General features: G+C 33.8%; 4 protein-coding genes across 4 annotated transcripts; 1 reads left to right on the forward strand and 3 right to left on the reverse strand.

Moving 5' to 3' along the window:
• The first annotated feature begins 384 nt into the window (after positions 1–384).
• Positions 385–2276, forward strand: LOC145616220 (putative disease resistance protein At1g61310). Its single transcript, XM_081670911.1, has 3 exons — positions 385–967; positions 1466–2147; positions 2261–2276. Exons 1-3 carry the CDS (start codon positions 385–387, stop codon positions 2274–2276), a joined length of 1281 nt encoding a protein of 426 aa, XP_081527037.1.
• A 9165-nt stretch (positions 2277–11441) lies between these two features.
• Positions 11442–13772, reverse strand: LOC145616407 (U-box domain-containing protein 52-like). Its single transcript, XM_081671118.1, has 5 exons — positions 13712–13772; positions 13366–13456; positions 13007–13108; positions 12475–12888; positions 11442–12200 (listed from the first exon to the last, which is right to left on the reverse strand). Exons 1-5 carry the CDS (start codon positions 13765–13767, stop codon positions 11508–11510), a joined length of 1356 nt encoding a protein of 451 aa, XP_081527244.1. The 5' UTR covers positions 13768–13772; the 3' UTR covers positions 11442–11507.
• A 433-nt stretch (positions 13773–14205) lies between these two features.
• Positions 14206–16150, reverse strand: LOC145616221 (uncharacterized). The gene is made up of 6 exons (XM_081670913.1): positions 15982–16150; positions 15444–15535; positions 15181–15302; positions 14721–15038; positions 14391–14543; positions 14206–14278 (listed from the first exon to the last, which is right to left on the reverse strand). The coding sequence occupies exons 1-6, from the start codon at positions 16148–16150 to the stop codon at positions 14206–14208; spliced, it is 927 nt and encodes a 308-aa protein (XP_081527039.1).
• Positions 16151–17860: 1710 nt separating this feature from the next.
• LOC145616222 (U-box domain-containing protein 52-like) lies at positions 17861–21562 on the reverse strand. Its single transcript, XM_081670914.1, has 8 exons — positions 21394–21562; positions 21163–21248; positions 20973–21094; positions 19862–20458; positions 19576–19747; positions 19263–19364; positions 18740–19159; positions 17861–18550 (listed from the first exon to the last, which is right to left on the reverse strand). The coding sequence occupies exons 1-8, from the start codon at positions 21560–21562 to the stop codon at positions 17861–17863; spliced, it is 2358 nt and encodes a 785-aa protein (XP_081527040.1).
• Positions 21563–21625: the final 63 nt, after the last annotated feature.

Below are 21625 nucleotides of genomic sequence, written 5' to 3' on the forward strand. Positions count from 1 at the left end.
TCGTTAGCGTTACAAATGAAGTAAAAGCATATGCTTTTGGTCTAATCAATTCCATAATTTATGGTGTTATATATTTGCATACATTTTTTGATTAGAGCAATAACCTTGAAACCAAAGTAAGAACTGATGCCAAGATATTGAAATTAAGTTACCAAAGTTAAGGCTTGTAATATTCCAAGTGTAAGGAGTACGTAATACTTAAGAACTTTATTATCAATCTATAAATTTGTATTTGGATTATGCCATAACATTAATTCATACCTCAAACACAAAACAAGAGCATTCTATTGTATTAATTGTGAGATTTTTTTCATTCCCTTTTCATTTCATAAACCCAAATTAAATTTCTTCTTTTAAGTTTTTCATATTTTTGAGGGGAAATAAATGGATTGGTTGTGCTTGGCAAAAGAAGTTGGGAATGCAGCTAATGAGATTTGCAAACCCATGGACAAGATAGCAGAATGCTATTCTTACATTAAAAACTACAAAGAAAACCTAAAACTTGTCCAAGACAAGTACATTAAACTAAAGATAGAAAGAGATGCCATTGATAGCAGAGTTAAGCGCGAAGTGGATAACTTGCGACTTCTTACAGAACGAACTAAAGGATGGATCGAAGAGGTAACGAGAGTCTTGGAGGATGTTGAGGGATTGATGGATAAGATGACGGATGAGGAGGAGAGAAAAGGCAGAGACAAGATCAGCTGCTTTCGACGTTCTCGTTGCAATCTGTGTCGACGCTATGACATGAGCAAAGATGCAAAATCTAAGGCGGACAAAATTGATGTTGTAATCAAGGACACACCAACAGATGTCACGGAACCTGTAAGTAGATTGGATCTGAAAGCCATCCCTAATGAATTCCTTAAGGGCTTGCGTTCGAGAGTAGAGCTTATGGAGGAAATACTCAAGAGGTTACGAGATGATCAGGTTGATGCAGTTGGCATATTTGGCATGGGAGCCATAGGTAAATTTTATACTTTTATATACGTTAATTTTTAATAATTTTCTAGCATCACGTATGCATGTTTCATATGTTTATTTTTATTTTAGTGTTAATAGTGATGAAAGTCGATCCCAACAATCCCAAGATTACTTGAAATTGGGAGGGGAATTGTAACCACTTAAGCTATCCCTCACTCTCACTGCTTTAATGAAATTGATACACTCTTTGCTTTAATTAAATTGACTGTTAACTACTTAACTAAAAACTTTATATGTCAACCAAATTGATCTATTAACTATTATTAAAATAAAACATGTTGGAGTCATCAATCCCTTGGAGTGTACTGTCTTATGTGTCAAACTCTCATTAATATGTTTACTATAAATGTTTGTAGTTTGATTTTACACAAGCCAATGATTACTCCAAATTGCATGTTTACTATAAATAATGTACGTAGTAGTTAGTATATATGTTAAGACTTAGGACTAATGTTGAGATGCTTATGTATACGTGACATAGGTAAAACAACTATGGTAACAGAAATTCTCAACCACAAAGAAATAAAAACTATGTTTGAAGAAAGAATAATGGTTGAGATTTCTGAAGCCCCCAACATGGAACGTATTCAAGATCAAATAGCAGAGAAAATTGGATTGAAATTGGATGATATGCACAGTGTAGAGCAAAGGAGAACGACACTATATAATCGTTTGGAGGGAGTGCGTAAGATACTCATTATCTTGGATAATGTCTGGGCTAAACTTGATTTGAGTAAAGTGGGGATTCCGAAACCAAACGAGTTTTGCAAGATTTTGGTGACAAGTAGGGAGAAGAATGTGTGTGAAGCTATGGATATATCAAAGGATGATATATTCGAAGTAAAGCCATTGGACTATGGTGAATCAAAGCAGCTTCTCAGAGCACGAATTGGAGGAAAAATCAACGACGATGGCTGGAAAGACCCACAGCGCGAGGACATGGAGAAGAGGATGCTGAATAGGTGTGGAGGGCTTCCTCTTGCAATTGTGGCATTGGCCGATGTGCTAAAGAAGGAGGACTCGTTAGAAGCTTGGAAACACTTTGCATCTGAATTGGAAAAACCTATGTCCTATAGTCAAGCCAAGATTAGGGGTGTACATCGTCAAGCCTACACAATTTTGGAAACAAGTTACAAGCTTATGGAAGATGAAAAGAAAAAAAGGTTCTTCTTGCTTGCTTGTTTGTTTCCTTTTGGTGCAAGTATACCAATCGAATATATGATGAGATATGGCATCGGATTGGAATTGTTTGAGAATGTTGACAATCTTATCGAAGCCATGGAGCAAGCTAAAAGATGGGCGGAGGAGCTCAAATCATCATCTTTGTTGTTACAAGAAGACGATGAAGATTATAAACAAACTCATGTGAAAATTCATGATGTGGTTCGGGCATCTACAATATCTCTTGCAGAACAAGGTATGTATAAGCTTAAGTATATTGCATACTTTTTGAATGAGCTTTGACCCTTCGTTTACTGTTTTATGAGTTATAAACCACATACTATTGAAATGTTTTCATTGGAAAATCAAAATTGCGCTAGAAACTATACTTATGATTTATAATATAAATATGTGCATACTAGTTTAATTTAGGCACGGTGCCACTAACATCATGCCCAAATAATATCATTTTAAAAAAAATAATACTAAAGGAATTTCGTGCCTGCACAATTTGTTTATATTTTTAAAAAAAATATTTTACTAATATACAGTTGTCTAATAAACTTTGTGATATTCGTTTGCTTATTACTTGAATTTTTTTATTATAAAATGAATTATTAATTTTGTTTCTCATATTTTGATAAAATACATAATATAAAACATAACATTTTATTTCATAAATGTTTATTTGTGGCTAGTCACACTATATGGTCGTGATTACTGGGTCAGAAGTTACTCAATTGATCAAGGGCCACTCAATCGATCAGGGGTTACTTGGACGGTCAGGGTTTACTTGGTCAGTGTTTGGATGTGTCTCAGCCGACCACATGATATGGCCTGCCATTTAAAAAATGCGTTGATTTTGTTTTTATAATTAATACTTGTATAACTTTTAAGCATTGCAATTATTCTCGATTGGATGGATTCAACTCTAACAAGCTTCAAAGTTTCGTTAGCTTTTTTCATTTAAGCATTGCAATTACTAATAATACAAATTTATTTAAATGGAATACTTGGTAACGCAGGAGGGGACATGGTTATGGTGGAAGCCTTTCCTCGATGGCAATCCTTGGAGACTTCCCAAAAGTACTATGCCATATCTCTCATGTCGGATGCCTATAATCATTCTCGATTGGACGGACTCAACTCTAACAAGCTTCAAATTCTGATATTAGATGGGAGCCAACCTCGAGATCAATTTTCAGATGGTTTCTTTGAAGGGATGACAAATCTTAAGGTTTTAATGTTGGCAAGAATGAAGTTTGCGGCAGGGTTGCCGAATTCCATAAGAAAATTGAAAAGGAGTCTAAGAACGTTGTTGTTGGAGGAATGTGAGTTGGGAGATATTACAGTAATTGGTGAGTTGACCAACCTTGTTGTTCTTAGTCTTCGTGATTCATCTGTGGAGGAAATACCAGAGGCAATAGGGAATCTTTGCAATCTTCGTTTGTTAGATTGGACGGGCGACAGGTATGGATATAGAAGAATAACAGCTAATGTCCTATCAAAGCTCTCTTTGTTGGAAGGACTGTACGCTTTTAAGCCTGGCAGTCCATGGAGATATAATAATGGCAATCCTGAGGATTATGTAAATTATGCCCGCATTGCTGAGTTGAATAATTTGAGTTACCTCAAATTTCTTGAATTAGCAGTAAAATTCAAGGATTGGCCAATTGGTGATGATCAATTCCAATTTCTTAATAATCTGGATCGCTTTCATATATCTTTTGGAGGTTTGGGGGGATTTCCATTAATAGGATACTACTCTCGTACTTTACAATTCAAGGTTGGGAAGGATTCTTGGTCATCAATAATAAAAAATAATGGTGTAAGGTAATTACTCGAGAAGACTCAATATTTGAGGGTATATAAGATGAGGGAGCTCCAACTTATTAATGATGACATCCGGCAACAAGAAGACGGCGAACCCAAATTGCAATTGGGAATTACTAATACTCACTTTCCACATTTGCAGCACCTGGAGATTTGGGGATGTCCTATGATGCAGTCTCTCTCATCTACACTTTTCAAGGCACCCAAATTGACTCATTTAGAAATAGTAAGTTGCGATAATATGAAATACATATTTATGGAGCATGATGATGCTGATCATCAATTGAATAATGCACATGGAGATCCACGTATTAATCGTACATTTTCTAATTTGAAGCTAATCAGGCTAATCTACCTTCAGGAATTAGAAAGTGTGACAGGTTTAATCAAAAGTTCCACCACCACTAATGATGATGATGATGATGAGGAGCAACCTGGACATCATATTCTATTCAATCATAAGGTACCTAATATGTTTCTTTAGTCTACCCCTGGCCTTAAAAACTAGTTTTAATTTCTGATATAATTTAATACTCTTACTCTAAACTAACCATTCTCTTGAGCTATTAATTAATTATATCTTCCAAATTCTTTAAACGTGGATTACATGCTCTTTATCAACTACTTGCGTGCAGACAATATTCCCATCGCTGGAAGACGTGACATTAAAATCGTGTGATAAAATAGTACAATTGTGGGAAGTGAATTGTAAGGAGATGACTTACTATTCCAGCTTTAACAATTTGAACCACTTAGACATTGTAAGATGTAAGAAACTTGAAAGTTTGGGATCCCTCTCGATAGCAACTGCACTTGTACAACTGAAAACATTATCCATACGGGAGTGTGAACTGCTAAGGGAAGTCATAAGTTCCAAGGAAGAGGAGGCAAGTAAGGCTTCTAAATTTGTCGGTGACGAAGTTTTTCCGTCCCTTGAAAGAGTTGAGCTAGAAGACTGCCCTAAATTGCAAATGTTCATATCAATATCAAGAGAAGATCTTAAGGATCAAGTTCTACAGTTGCCATCTTTGCAATACTTGAAAATTAACAAATGTCCAGATATGGGTTGTTTTCGTTTTGGACCTCAGTTAAAGGCACCCAAATTAAAACAAATTACATTAAATGATGACAATTATTCAGTGGATGAGACTACAGATATTAATTCTTTTCTCCAAAACAGCCATCAACCCAAGGTATTGCTCTCCACAATTCAAGCTTTAATACAGTATGGATGATTTATTTGTGTGTATTTCAACAACTTGTCATTTTTTTTTTAACTATTACGTTTAACCTGCAGTGAGAGGAGAAGATTAGAGCAAAGGAGAGCGAGTTGTATAAGCAAAAGAAGTCCAAGAAATTAATCGTTTAAATATGGTGACTAAGTAAAAAAAAAAAATCTCTTTTTCTTTTCTAATAGGTAGTTTACTGAATTTACAATAATCTCCTTATGAAAATGGGTGTAAAGTAATGAGAAAGTAATTATAAATGGGACTTATGGGAGTACATATTGAAATCCTATGTAAAATACATTGTGTAAATATTGGTTTTAAATTTATAAACAATGATGTATATGTAATGTATGTATTGTATTAACTGGACGGATCCAAGGGGGCTTACTTGTGCCATGGCTCGCCGCTCCAAGAGTGAAAAATGTTGTTGTTATTTGTGGCCTTAAATATGCATCAATAAGATAATGGTTTGAGTTTGAGAAACTGGTTAGTTCCTTGAAGGATATAGGATTTGAGCAAACCAAGCAAACAAAGGTCTAATTCTTGATTTGCATTGTTGCAATTTATGTAGTCCGTACTACCTTCGTTTCATATATCACAAATTTGAGATATTATTTGTGATATATAAAATATTTCAAAGTTGAATAAGTTATGTCAACTCTGAATACTACTTTTTGGCTATTGAGGTTGGCTATCTTGATTTGTATTGGGACTAGCTTCATGATTAACCATTTAAACCGCACATCTAGTCCATTGTTCATGGACCAATATTTTAACACCCTTATTGGCCTAATCCAGTGCATAAGCATAACGTTTATGGAACACTTTTACGGACCACAGTACATTTTCCATTGAATAAAAAAACCGTGACAAAATATTATTAAGCAAATTGTGTTCAATTTAAGTTACTGGCCCAACTAAAAGTGAAAAGATTATTATGTTTGTTATATTAATGCTTCCAATGGAACACGTAAATAATATCAATTTTTATAGGGAAAATACAAGTTAATCTGTCAGATAAACGAATTTTTGTTAATTTGATGGCATTTTTGTAAAAATATTGTAAAAGCATGGTTATTTATTCAGTACTTTTGGTGAGCTGTTTAATTATGTTTGCTTTTTTGCTTTTACTGTTTGGTGACCTCTCAAATAGTATATAAAATGATGCATATACGGTATACCCCTTCACTGCTACTTGAAAAGACAATTATACCCCCAGATAATCTGGGGAATTGACTGGGTATCCCTCGTATTTATACACGGAATTTCTTCTAATCATCATATGAGGGAAGATGGTATAATTTAATTCCATCGCTACACTCTTCATTCAAGTGGTCGTTGATATATTGAGGTTCATCAATCAAAACACCTAGCAAAGATGCATTATGATATAGGACAATAGGAGAGCCACCCCAAAAGCTAGCTCTAGGGGAGGAGAGCCCATTGTCCTATATAAATCCCACATCAATCCCCCATATGACCGATGTGGGACTCAAGTCCCATACCTTGCAATGGATAGTCTTATAACACATTATTATCCCCAAAATATCTTCATACAAACTTTTTTTAAAAAAAAAATCAATCAAACTATATAATTTGTGTATAAGAAAAAAAGAACAAAACACATCAACATTTCAACCATCTTCATAATAATCATCATACAAATTAAACAACACAACTTAATTTCATCATTAACACAATACTTACTAAAACAAAAACAACAAAATAAAACTAAAAATAAACATAAAAAAGAGAAGGAATTGAAATAAAATAAAAATCAGCGCCAACCATGTACAACTTGAGAGCAAGTATGCTTAATCCATCTAAAACTCTTCCTAAAAGAACCTTTCATTTTACCTTCAACTGCATAAACTTTATAACTAGCAACCCTTTTCTTCCTTTGAAGTTCTGGATCAGTTAAACTCCACCCTTTCGTCGATGCATTCGAATATGAAGTTGATCCAAACCCCTTGTTGTTTTTCTTATGATCATTATTATTATTATTATTGTTATGATTACCTTTTGAATCTTTGTTTGAAGGTTGAGGATGAACTTGCATATAATTAGAAGCATATGAAGTACTATAAGATCTTAGATCTTGCATACTTGTCGGCGGTCCACTCGATTTTCCACCTCCATTGTTGTTGTTGTTACAATTATCCATTTGCATTCTTCCTTCTCTACATGACATAGATCTAAAATTCTCCATTTTTTTTGTTTTTTGTTTTTTGTTTTCGTGTTGTGACTTGTACTACTATATACTAAAAGGCTAATGCAACGCGACGAGTAACGTTACTCGTCGCGCTAGGGATGTAAATGGTCTAGGTAAAGTTGTTAATTGAGTGATCAAGGATTTTATTTTGTGAAGAAGTTTTAGAGGGAAAAAATGAGAAGGGGAGAAAAATGAAGAAGTAAAAGTAGTAGAAATGTGGATTTGGTTAAGTATAGTTGGTTAAGGTGGGGTAATGTGTAGATAATTATATTTATGGATCGTCATAAATTCTTGGGAACAGTTTGCTGATCCAAGTGCTGGCGTTATTTGTTTATTTATAGGAGTTAGTACTTTTTTTTAAAAAAAAATTATGTTAGAATTTGTATATATTGGAGTAATTTCAGATTTGCATAGTTGGTGTTGTACTACCTGCTTCACTTAGCTTCTATTTATTTCTTGTTTTTGTTGACCTTTTTTTTTTTTTTTTTTTTCCTGAATTGGGCTAGCCTTGGAATGAGGGAAAGAATATTATTTTCCCTTTCAGAAAGTATTTAATTAGAATATTAATATTACTAGGGAAATATATTTAGGAGTTCCCTCCACTCCACGTCTCTAAGTAATTTGAAGATTTTGTTTCAAAAAAAAAAAATGTAATATGGAGATATTTTATTTTATTTTATTTATTTATTTATTTATTTATTTTGGATTTAAACATGGAGTACTTCCTTCAACAACAAAAAAACAAAAAGAAAAAAAAATACATAGTTGTAGATTATAGAGTCAAAGAACTATTGTATTCGTATATAGAGTGAGGGATAGTTCAAGTGGTTAGAGTTTTATTTTCAATTTTAAGAGATTTTAGAATCGATTCTTATCACCTATCTAAATGTATCTAATTAAGCTTAATTATGAGCCTAGGAGCTCAACATTCTATTTTTGTTTTTGTAAAGTAGACCTTGACCAGACTTCAACCCTCACAATTTTTTAATCTTGTATATACGGGGTAAACACTAAGAAGTTGAGGGAAAAGGTAAAAGACCCTCACTCCCAGACTTCACAGTTGAAAGGATTTAAAGTAGGATTCGACCCTATAACCTCTAAGGGAGCTCAATACTTACAGACTTATAGTTACATTTAGTAAAGACCACAGAATCCTGTATATTCTCAATGCATGTCGCTAGATGTTGATGGTTGTAATTTGATTTGATCATAAAGAGAAGCCACATGGTCCACTTGTGTAGTCAAATTTGACCACTTTTATTGATTATTTTAGCATGCATCATTAGCCATGGTCCCATAGACATGAACTACAAAATCATTTGTAATCATATTTTTTAAGCAAACTTGTAATTATGCTAATTAGCACTCAATTTTACAGATCTATTGGTATAGCTATTACTCATATTTCCTATTCATAGAGATCTATTTTGTAATTGTTTGCATTGTCTTTATAGATATCAATTGATTGGTAAAATTTAAATATGGGAGAAACCGTGATACTATATTTATGACATTGAATCAAATTCCCTTTTACGACTACTTTTTATTCATTTAGGTACAAAAAATTCATTGTGTGAGCTGAATATTAGTTAAGTAGTACGAAGTATATTGTTTCATTGGTACTAGCTAGTTATATACGAAGTATATGAAAATTATACTATCTATTATAACCATAACATTTGTTTAAGAATTCTTCAAAATGAAAGTTTAATTTAAGAAGCTAAATTAATATTCTAGGGAACTTGTCCTTTCAAGGACAGCTCAGCTCATTACTGCTGTGGTAGCTCCACATTAAGCAAAGGGAAAGAGAAAGATACAATAGGCTCTCTATTTTTTTTTATTTTTTTTTTTTACTTTTTATTATTTAGAAAATTCTTTTGTAAGGAAATTGTTGGTCTATTTTATTTCAGTCTTTTATCTTCATTTAACTTTAAAAAGGAGTAAAAGGTAAGTTAGGACTTCTTTTCTCCATCACTTTTCTTTTTCAAGCATGGTTTTTGTATCATTCACAATAATTGATGATTATATTTGAATTATTTGAGCTACAAGGTGGTGTGGGCTTGTGGGGTTAAACCACTCCCACAATCCCACATATAATATCAAGAAATAATTTTAATACCAAGGAATATACATACATACAAGAAATGAAGTAATACATTATATATTGGTAGACCTCATAATTCGTATGACATCTCCACAACGCGAAGTACTAACATAAAACATATACCAATATAAAGAATTGAATCTCGTACACATCATTACTGTATAGAATCACAATCACAAGTCTTCGTATAAAACAACATAAATTACAAACATTGGATCTATATTCAAGGGGAAGCCCGGAAAAGCACGCACATGGGAAGGCCTCGAAATGTACATGCATATTGCATAAGAAGTGAGAAGCGGTCCACAAATTGTTGCACCGGTGTACTCAAGTTAATGTAAGCCACACTGTACTTTTTGTGTTGTCCAAAGGCCTAAGAATCCTAAGACAGGTGACACAACGCCGTAAGTTCATCGTACAAGGTCGACGGTCCACACATTTTATTTCTTTTTTTTACTATCACTATTATTTAATTGTTGCAGCTTAAATCATTTCCAAGAAATACTTGGGACATTCTGAAATTTTTATTGTCATTGTCACATACGGAGTACTAAGATTGTAATTCATATACTACGTATTTTATGTGCAAGCTTTAAAAATATACGAGTAGTACGATTATTTGTTACGTCAAACTAGTCTTCTACAATGGTGATTTATTTGGACTATACGTCTATAGGTGTTTGTCTCACGTTGAAAGGAGATATACAATTGGATTTGGGCTTTATGTATATGGGTCAAGGTGTGCTAATATTTGGGCCTATGGGCTATGTGGTTGAACATTATACTTGTATTTTTTAGGTAACTATACTTACTAAATTAAAGTTGCCTAAATAGTTGAGAACATGATTATTTTTTAAATAGCTACTTGGCGGGCATGTTAAAAATCAAAACATTGCTTACCTTTTTTTTTTTTTTTTTTTTTTTTAAATATATACGTAGTATATAAGTAAAATCAATTAATTACAAAAATCTCACAGGACATTTGCAAAATATATTTGAAGTTAGCAAATACATAACATATTGAATCAAATAAATAATTATTTCATATAGGCTATGTTTGTCATGTAATAACATATCTCTTTATATCCATTTAAAAGTGACGACATGATTTGTTGTAGCCCTTTTTGAAAAAAAAAATTGCTTACCTAAAAAACTCTGTGAGAATTTCATACTTTGTATAAAAAAAAACTCCTTTTATGTTTTTTATTTGGCCTGTTGGAATCTTGAGAGAATCTAATGGAAATAGTAGTATCCAATACTTGAATTCAAAACATAATCATGTGAGAGTTCGCTAGACTTTTCATAACTTTTGATTTGTCAGTATGCATTAAGCTTATTAGAATAATTTGTTTTATGGAGGTTGAAATAGTTAAATTAAAATATTGAATTGAAAACTATATTTTTTTTAAAAAAAAATTGGGTAAATAAGATAAACATCAAACAAGAGTGAAGGAGTATTTTATTTAAGACTATTTATTAGGTAGCCATGTTATCTTCACCTTGAATTAATATTTCATATACAGTTAAAATAATTCAAGTTCAGTTAAATTAAGTTAATTTCACCAAGAATAAGTTAATTTCATCAAAAATTAGATTTAATCCGTAAAGTTCAATAAGATCCAAGAACAAATATAATAGTGAACCGGTAAAAATAAATTTTAATTAGTACTCGTAAAAATTATTTAAGTTCTCATGTAAACAAAAAGATTTAAGTTCATAAAACATAATTTTTATATTTAGCAAACTAATTTAATTTTAGTTACCATAAATTTAATGTATCAAAAATAATTTAGAGTTGATAAATATAAGTCGAAGAAAACAAAGCCTAGATTACTTCAAAATTAATCACTATACAATTTTGTGACTAGAACATCTCCATTTAAAAGTATAACAATCATGCATTTTTTTTCCCCTACTTTATACTCTGATCTTTATTGATTTACAAAAGACTTCTCTACAACATGTTACAATTTCCACCCTCAAGTTATGATTTGAATGCAAAATCTCTCAACCGAATTAATTCTGGCAATACAACAGAATCCAAATGTGGTCTATCCTTCTTCCTAATCTCACTACACTTGAGAGCCAATTTAGCAAGTGACAAGGCCTCCTCAACAGGCCAATCTGGGATTAACGGATCGAGCATTTCGCTGAAAGTCCCTTCATCTATAGCTTCTTCAACATGGTAAGACAATGCCATAGGAGGTCTTGCCGTGATAAGTTGTAGTAGCAAGATTCCTAGTGAATACACATCGGACTTTGTCCCGAGTATTCCTGTTTGCTGATACTCTGGATCTATGTAACAGAATGTTCCTGCTGCAGCTGTCATGTGGTACTGTGTTATTTGGTTTGCCACTGCTGGTGGGACTAGTCTTGCTAGTCCTACATCGGCGATCTTGCTTGTGTAGTTCCCGTCTAGGAGGATGTTTGCTGGCTTGAGATCGCGGTGTACCATTGGCTCTGGCTTGGCCTCGTGCAAGAATAAAAGCGCGTTTCCTATCTCTGCTGCAATCTTGAATCTAGTCTTCCAAGGTATGGGAGGTGTATTGTTCCTGCAGAACAGTCTGTCTTCTAAACTCCCATTCTCCATGTACTCGTACACGAGGCACCCATACTCTGCACAGGCTCCTAGGAGAAGTACCATGTTTGGATGTCTAATTCGTCCTAGCACTTCAATCTGTTACAACAATTTAACAATGCAAAGTAACTAACAACAGGTTGAGTAAAAATAGTAAATCTAGTTCTCCCCGTCTACAAATAATAGTCATGCATATTGTCAAAGGACTAACTCAACCAAAAGCTTAAGCTGATGACTGAGGCTCATGAATATTTTTTATACTTCGTGACTTTTGTCATGCCAATACCAACTCATCCAAAAGTTTAAGCTGATGGTTGAGATTCAGAAATATTTTGTATACTGTTTTTACATATAGTTTTGGTAAATCGATTACCTCCTGTTGAAATTGCTTAAGTCCTTGTGATGCATCCGGCCTCAAAACCTTGATTGCAACAGGGGTATGCTGAAGGACAGCTCGATACACAGGTCCATACCCTCCTTCGCCGATTTTCAATGTATCCGAGAAATTATTAGTTGCAACTTCAATCTCTTTAAAGGTGTATTCTCGATGGCTAACTTGGCTAGCATTTCTTGCTCTATGTCCATTCTCTTCTTGTTTAGCGGCTCTCTCCTCCACAATTTTCCTTTTTCGAGTCTCCATTTCAATTAATCGTTCTGTCATCTGTGCTGCGTTCAATGCTGCTTGACACTTTTGTCGTTCTAATTCTGCCACAATCATCGCGCCTTCTCTTGCTAGCTTTATATTCTCAATGCTATCTTCATTTCCTATACTTTGAAGAAGCTCATCCTTAAAAACCAACAAAAAAAATCATAAAAATTAGATCTTAATTATAGTACAGTGTAATAATATGTTACAATAATATTACAAGAAATTTGCTTAAAATGTTTCTTATGATCGAACATACATGTTGCTTTGCCGTTGCAGATTGCTTGCATATTGTATGATACAGTTCCATTGTTTGCTTTATTTCGAGCTTCAATTGCCTCATTTCATCATCTAGCTCATCCTTTATAAAAAACCAAATAGATCGCTTAAATTAGCTTGTTATTAAGAATCATATAAGATTAGTGATTGATAGAGTATAAAACATATTCCTAGGCCTCAACCATGAGCTTAAGTTTTTGGTTGAGTTGATGTTAAAATTACGGTATGTTTCACTAGTAAGGGTGTCATTTGATACTTTATGGAACAGTTTTCCTAGGCTTGTGTATAATTATAATGTAATCCTAACACGTGACCATGTTCGAGGTTAGTAATGCTTACCGAAGTGAAGCTTTGACTTCTTGACAATGTTCGAGGACGTGGCTCATAGTTTTCACTAGGCTTGCCGCCGCTGCCCTGTCGATTATGGTTCCTGCAAACATAATCGTAGGGATCCATTGAATTTGTGACTTAAGGCATTATATATTCATACTACTCCCGTCGTTTCATATTTTTTGCAAGTATGGGGTATCATTTGTGATATATAAAATATTTCAAAGTTGCAAAAAAACATAAAATGGAGATAAAATATGGAATTTTTTTTTATTTTTTCCACGATTGACTAAGTCAATTTTGTCAAACATATTGCAAAGAAATTTTTGAAGAAATTCAACAAAACATTACAAACCTTGGAGAATTATCGAAGCTATTATTGTTGTGCGGATGTGTAGGTGGTTGCCCCATGTTTTGAAGTCTACAAGATGAAAGTTCAAATGAGCTCAAACTACTCAAAGTTATTTTTTTCATAAAAGCTACTTTATGTTATAGAAGATAATTAAGTTATAGAAAGGATCGTTCAAATATTCTTACCGCAATGAATTTAAAAAGCTTGAGCTGTGTCGATGTTTAGAAGGTTGCCCTTTATCCGGCGATCTAAAAGATAAACAACCAAAATAGCTAAATTTTTTGAGGTCATGTTGATTAGAAATTGTTTTATATACCCAGGTGCACGGTGCACCCAAGAGTATTTTTTGCTCATTTCGATGATTATTGCTCATTTTATCATCAAATGAACAAACAAAAATCCTTGAGTGTACCGTATACCTGGATGCATATAACAATCTCTCCATGTTGATAATCACCAAATCTACGAGGGAAGCTCAAAACAAACTTAATTTCGTACTACCTAGAGGGGTTGTCGAAGTTGTTGTTGACGTTATGAGGACGAGTAGTTGGTTGCTCCATACCTTGAGATCTAGAAGGTATGTAAATCATCAAAGGACCTCATACTCAATTTCATGTTATTAATTATAGTAAATAGAGAGACTATATATAAACAAACTCAATCACTACAACATTTAAATTACCTGTAGGCATTGTCTTCTCTTGTGTTGTTGTATGGACTACCTATTCGGTTGTTGTATGGACTACCTATTCGGTTGTTGTATGGACTAGCAGGGTGGTTATATGGACTAGCAGGGTTGTTGTATGGACTAGTTGGACGCCCCGTACCTTGCACTCTGGAAGACAATGACCGAGTAGGTGATTAGATGACTAATCGTGGTAACTTAATGTATAGGTCATGCATGTGTTGTGTCAATAGTTGACAGTCGCCTATGTTTTTTTTTTTTTTTTTTATACCAATATGGTAAATTCAGTAGAAAGAGGTTAAATAAACTCGATCATTAATCATTTACCTGGGGGCATTATCATTTCTAGTGCTTCTGTATGGACTATTTGATTGCCCCATACCTTTCGATCTGGAAGATCCTTGTGATCTAGAAGACGAATGGCCCGAGGTGTTGGATTGTTTGTCGACGCCATTGCTGTAACTAGAGTTGGAGCTGCCAGACTTATTAGACCTTGTGGTTTTGGCGTTTGAGTTAGAAGAAGGTACTTGACAAATATTGGAAGCACGCATTGAGTGTATCTTTCCTTTGTAGATAACGTACACAGTGCAAAAGTCTGGTGCTGATTTTTCCAAACTTGTAGGTACATCTTGCGGCCTAAACCTCCTATCTCAAAGGAAAAAAAAGCACCAATTTCATCATTTACATTCTTTTTAAATTATTGATATTAAATTAATAATTACTCTATTAAATTTCATAAGCAAAGTTAATAAAACATAATAAAGGGAAAATTGATAGCAAAGAAGACCTTGTAAAAGCATTGAGATTGGAAGCCCCAACAACAATATTGCCAATGGAGTGTTCCGCAATGTAACTAATAAGTGCACTTGCCACATCGATATCATGGAGTACCACCTCGTATGCACTTATCTAATAAAGAAAATAATAAATCGAGTTATTACTTTCTCGGTTTCTAAAAGTTTTCGAATAGGAAAAGAGAGTATTTTACCAGAAATATTAATGGCAAATATTTGAACATTTGACATATAATTTAAATTGCGTATTATTTACCCCTTTTCGACCACAATATCCACGGTAAGGAAGAAATAGTTGTTTCACTTCAGAGTCTGATGGGGTTGAACCAGTTGGACCGTAATTCATTTCTGCAAACACCCAACTTTCAAAAATATCTCACTAATTTTTAATGAACCAATACATATGTATATCAAATAAATGCAGTACAGAATAACCTCAATAAATTAATAGATTTGCGTTCAACACCTTCAAACCTCCCTCAAGACAACAAAACATGTGTGTAGATTTCAAAAGGTCAATTCGTCAATAAATCTATTTTCGAATATTATTCATTCTATATCTTTCTAAGTATTTGTAAGGTTTTTTTTTAAGGTTAGACATTGATCATTCAATTTTTTTTTTTTTTTTAAAATCAAAAATATAAATATATAACAAACTAAAAGCATTATTTAAATTCTAATGAAATTTTAGATGGCAATTTCATTTGTTAGAACTTGTGTAATGAAAAACATGATTTAATTTATTTAGAAACAAAGAGAGTAATAAAACACCAACGACACAATAATATACTTACGAGATTGGTAATTGTGGGTTTTAACATGAACAAGGACAACAGTGAAGTCTTTTGATCCTTTCAAAAAATGATCGACGGTCCATTGTACAGCTGATTGACTATTCTTCCCCTTATCAATTGCAATGGCAACACTATTATGCCCCAATTCTAAGGGCTCCGGTATAGCCATTAATCTAATTAATTCAAAACCAATAAATAATTTCAGCTTCCTATAATATTTTACCCAATCTTATATGCAAATTCAAGAATTCAACCAAAAAATGCATGAAATTTCAACTCAAATAAATTAATATTTGAGTTGAAATTTCAATTTTGCAAACAACCCTTTTTCCTCCGTCCTTATTTTCTCTGCAATCTACAAACTTTTTTTTTCCTCTTTAGTTTCTTTTCTCTCTCTCAATCTGTGAAAAAAAATTTCGGGAAATGAGTTTTCCATTTTTAACTTAAGATATCTATATTTATTGTACACTTATCATTTATTAGAGTCAAGCGAGAACAAATCTCATTTTACGTCTATATTTGGCAAAATATGAAAAAAAATTATGAGTAGTCATAAATATATAAGTATATCCAATTATCTCTTGTCAAAAAAAAAAAAAAAAAGTATATCCAATTATCCATATCTAATTTTGTCATTGTTTTAAAACTCCTACCATCTCAATACCAAATCACAATTCATTTTGTACTATATAAGTATCTTACTATCTTAGCCTTATAAAATATGCACTCCTAGCTCAAGTTCAAGTTACTTGATTATATGTTTTCTCGCGGTGAGAAAGTTTATACAAAGTATTGAATGATGGTGAATATATAATTGTGTGCCCTATACCTCATTTTTTATGCTCTTATTCTGGTTTTCATTTGATTGGAAAATCAATATCAATATATCATTGTTCCCTTTGGCCCATTGTGTATAGATAATAAGTTCTCCGAACTTGTAAATTGTTACTACACTAGTATAATTTGAATCAATTACTTGTATGTTACAACAAAATTTGAATTAAGGGTCACAGAATATCTCAATTCAATCATCTATACTTATACTTGTATTAGTTATTTTATGTGATGCACACACACATTAGGTCAACATGTGAATGGCGGAAATGTCCGTATACCTCTCACACACCGTGTGTGTTGAATGCTTCATCCGTTACCAAGAAAGATCGATCTTATCACTTTTTTTTGTAGGATAATCAATTCATGCTATAATATACTTCGTATTTATTAGTTAAGTACGTAAATCTTGTATGTAATTAACTAGTAAGAATGTAAGATCACAACTTATTATATAAAAAAATTTCTATAGAAAGAGGCAATCTTTTATTTTTGTGGTATAATAAGCAAAGTTTAGAGGAATTGAGATGATTAATGTAAGTCGGGTTAGAGTTACCAAGGCTCTATGTGACTACCCCCATTCATCTTCATGATAAACAAAATTTGTTTATCTAATGTCATTTTCGTAAATAAATCAACAATTCACTCCAATCAGCATGACATTTTTGTAAATAAGTTAACAACTTTTATTAATATGCGGATCCCACAAATGTTAACTTATTTACGAGAATGTCATGCTGACTGAGATTTTTTGTTGATTTATTTACGAAAATGCCATTAGATAAACAAATTTTGTTTATCATGAAGATGAACTTGTATTTTCTCGACTATATATGTTAAATTGTGTAAATCTCCGTAAGTGGAGCAATGTATATCCCTCATGTACAAATACATAGTCAGTACAAAGGTAAGCGATAAGTGTACGTACAAGATCAAGAATATATACTATACGGAGTATACGATTAAAGATAAGGAAAGGATAAATTCTATGATCTCACTTCCCAAAAATGTTAAAAGGAAAAGAGAAAAAGGAGAGATATAATTATTAACTCATAGTTAAATCTCTTAGCCGGGTTAACTCCGGCAAAACAACGGAGTCCAAATCAGGTCTATCCTTCTTTCGAAGCTCGGTACACTTGAGAGCCAATTGAGCCATTGCTAAAGCCTCTTGGAAGGGCCAATTCGACACGGCTGGATCGAGCATTTCCTCGAATTTACCGGCCTCAATGGCCTCTTCCATATGGTATGACAATGCCATAGGATGCCTTGCAGTGAGCAACTGAAGTAAAATTATTCCTAATGAATAGATATCGGACTTTGTACCAAGTTGTCCTGTTTGTTGATACTCCGGATCTATGTAGCAAAATGTACCAGCCGCGGCTGTCAAATGGTATTGAGTCATTTGATTCGCGACTGTTGGAGGTACTAATCGCGCCAACCCTACATCACCTATCTTGCTTGTGTAGTTCGAGTCTAGGAGAATGTTAGCCGGTTTTAAGTCCCTATGTACCATAGGCTCTGGCTTTGCCTCGTGTAGGAAGAGGAGGGATGTTCCTATCTCGGCTGCAATCTTGAATCGAGTCTTCCAAGGGATGGGAGGGGTATTGTTCTTTCGGAACAATCTGTCTTCTAGACTTCCATTCTCCATATGCTCGTAAACTAGGCACCCGTACTCTGGACATGCTCCTAGGAGGAGTACCATGTTAGGGTGTCTCATTCGCCCGAGCACCTCAATCTACAATAACAATACAAACAAAATTTTCAATGGATCAAATAAATACATGACTATCTATCCAATTTGGTGCCCTGAGGTATAGTATAATTTTACTTTCGCGACTTAAGATTGTTAAAACAACTTCATCACCTTGTAACGTGACACAATTATCTATTAACTCATGATATAAGTACTAATTTGTTAGGTTACCTCTTGTTGAAATTGTTTTAGTCCTTGGGATACATTCGGCCTAAGAACCTTGATCGCGACAGGGGTGTGCTGAAGTATGGCTTTGTAGACAGGTCCATACCCTCCTTCACCAATCTTCAACGAACTAGAGAAGTAATTAGTTCCAACTTCAATCTCTTTCAACGAGTACAATCGATAACTGATTAATTGGCTTGATTTGTTTCCTGATCTTCTTATATCATCTTCATCCTGCAATGTAGCTTTCTTCTCTGCCAATTTTCTCTTACGACCCTCCATATCTACTAATCGTTCTGATAGTTGTGCTGCATCCATCGCGGCTTGGCATTTTAGTCGCTCTAGATCTGCAACAACCAATGCAGCCTCTCTTGCTAGCTTGATTTCCTCAATATCATCATCATCTCCGGTTTGAATATAATCAGCCTAAGAACAAAAGATCGATGTTATAAATCGAAACATGATTTTTAGTTTGCATTGTTTGAAATATAACTCAAATAATGCATTGTATAACAATTGCTTAAACTACCTGTTGCTTTGCCACACTTGCTTGCTCGCAAATCGAATGATAAAGGTCCATTGTGTTCTTTATTTCAAGCTTTAGTCTCGCTATCTCTGCTTCTAGCTCATCCTTCAAAGAAAGAAAATGAACCATATATCTTTATTAAGCATTGCATCTTTGACATTAATCACATTATCTAATAGTCCTTAGCTCGCGCCTTATACTTCCTCTGTCTCTATATGTTCTTCGTACTTAAGAACAAATAGAGACAGAGGGGGTACGTACATATAATCAAAAAAAATATAAGTTATAATGCGACTAATGACAACAAATAGCTTACCGAGCATGAGTTTTGGGAACTTGTGGTTGAATTAGGCTGTTGCTCACTATATTCAACAGACGTAGCAGACTCAAAACTATTGTGGTTGGAACCACAATAAGAAGCATTTCGTCCTTGATTGTATCTATCTGGTGTACTAATGGTTTCGCTACTCGAATAAGAATTTGAGTTTCTGCACATCAACACAAACACAGACATAACTCAATTGTTTTCTTTTAGGCCTACAGCTTTGATCTATCCAAGAAAATTTAAGTACTCTATAGAATTTTTCGGTGAATTTAATTACCTGGAGTTATTTTCTGTGCTTGAACCACTATATGGAAGAGGTGGTTGTCCCATAATTTGATATAAAGCAGAAGAATTATTCGACGAGTTATCAGAGCTCCTACTATAGTAAGGATATTGCTGCTGGTAGCTTGGGAAGTCGATTTCATGTCGAATTCTCGGGTTATTGTAACGACTATTAGATGTCACACGATGCTTATTTGGTGATTCGCTACTCTTGCGTATACTTTGCGGGTTAAGGTAGTGAGGATCAGGAGTCATACGATGGTAAATGGATGATATATCAGAACCACCAACAGGCGTAACAGAGTTACTAGAGGAAGAGTAATTCCTCTCCGAATGCACCGTGCTCGACCGTGATGTACCACTTGACACACTACTACTATTGCCAAAACTAGTCTTGGAATTGGGGGTCCTGTAAGTTGAGGCTCCGGAGCTTAATGTTGACCGTCCTGTGGCCGCGATAGGGGCCGTAGGCATTAGACACACGTTAGAAGGTCGCATCGATTGCACCTTCCCTTTGTATATCACATATACTGCACAAAAATCTGGTGCTGATTTTTCAAGGCTGGTTGGAACATCTGCTGCTTTAAATCTCCTGTATACATGTCAAAGAGAAACAATATTAAAAATCACATGTCTTGCAACATTATGTGTAGTATAGTTCTTACAACATTGCGCAAAATTATTTCAGTGACGGATCTAGAATTTTTTTCCTGTGTGAGCATACAAAATTTGGAATTGTAGAAGCTTTAGTAACGAAAAATTCTTAATTTTCTATTAACAAAATAGACTATGCATATAACATTAATTATTGGCTTTACTGTTTTATACTCTATCACGCCCCCTCACACGTGGCTCTTGATACCATGTTAGAGGACCAACTCAACCAAAAGCTTAAGCTGATGGTTGAGGCCCAGGAATATGTTTTATACTCTATCACATATAAACAAACATATAACCTTGAGGAATCCATTGATACATTCAACATTTATTTTCCTTCTAAATATTAAGTTTGCAAACAAAAATAAGGAAATAGCCTCAACAAATTGATCTTAAATTATTATATGATGTCATGAAGAACAAATAAACAACCTTGAATAAGGAACAACCTTGTGATAGCGTTACGATTCGAGGCCCCAACAACAATATTGCCAAGGTTGTTGTGCTCGATGTAGTTAACAAGTGCACTCGGAACATCAATGTCATGAAGTACTACCTCCATCGCGTCTATCTACAATAGAAGAACATTTAGATCGACAAAATTTCAAGTATTACGAATAGAAATTAAGGATTGCATACCCCTTTTCGGCTACAAAATCCTCGATAAGGAAGAAATAATTGTTGTACATCGGAGTCTGTTGGGGCTAAACCGGTTGTAGAAGCTTCTAGCTCTGTATATACATATCCATAACACCCAATGCAAAATAATAAATTTTGTGCAAAAAATGAATTTAAATCATGAAATTTCATGCAACTATTACCAATAATTTATATAGATTATAATAAATGCCTTAAATTAAGGTAACTCACGATTATTATAATGGTGAGTTTTAACATGAACAAGAACAACTTGAAAATCTTTTCCCTTCAAGAAATGATCAATAGTCCATCTAACAGCTTGTTGGCTGTTCTTGCCCTTATCAATGGCAACCGCAACAGCATTATGACCCAATTCAATGGGTTGCGCTGGTTTAGCCATTCATATGATCTGATACGATTTGATATGATACCTCCTTATCCTCTTCTCTTTCTCTCTCCTTTC

Source organism: Chenopodium album, chromosome 26 (assembly GCF_948465745.1).
Source record: "Chenopodium album chromosome 26, dcCheAlbu1.1, whole genome shotgun sequence".
NCBI lineage: Eukaryota > Viridiplantae > Streptophyta > Magnoliopsida > Caryophyllales > Amaranthaceae > Chenopodium > Chenopodium album.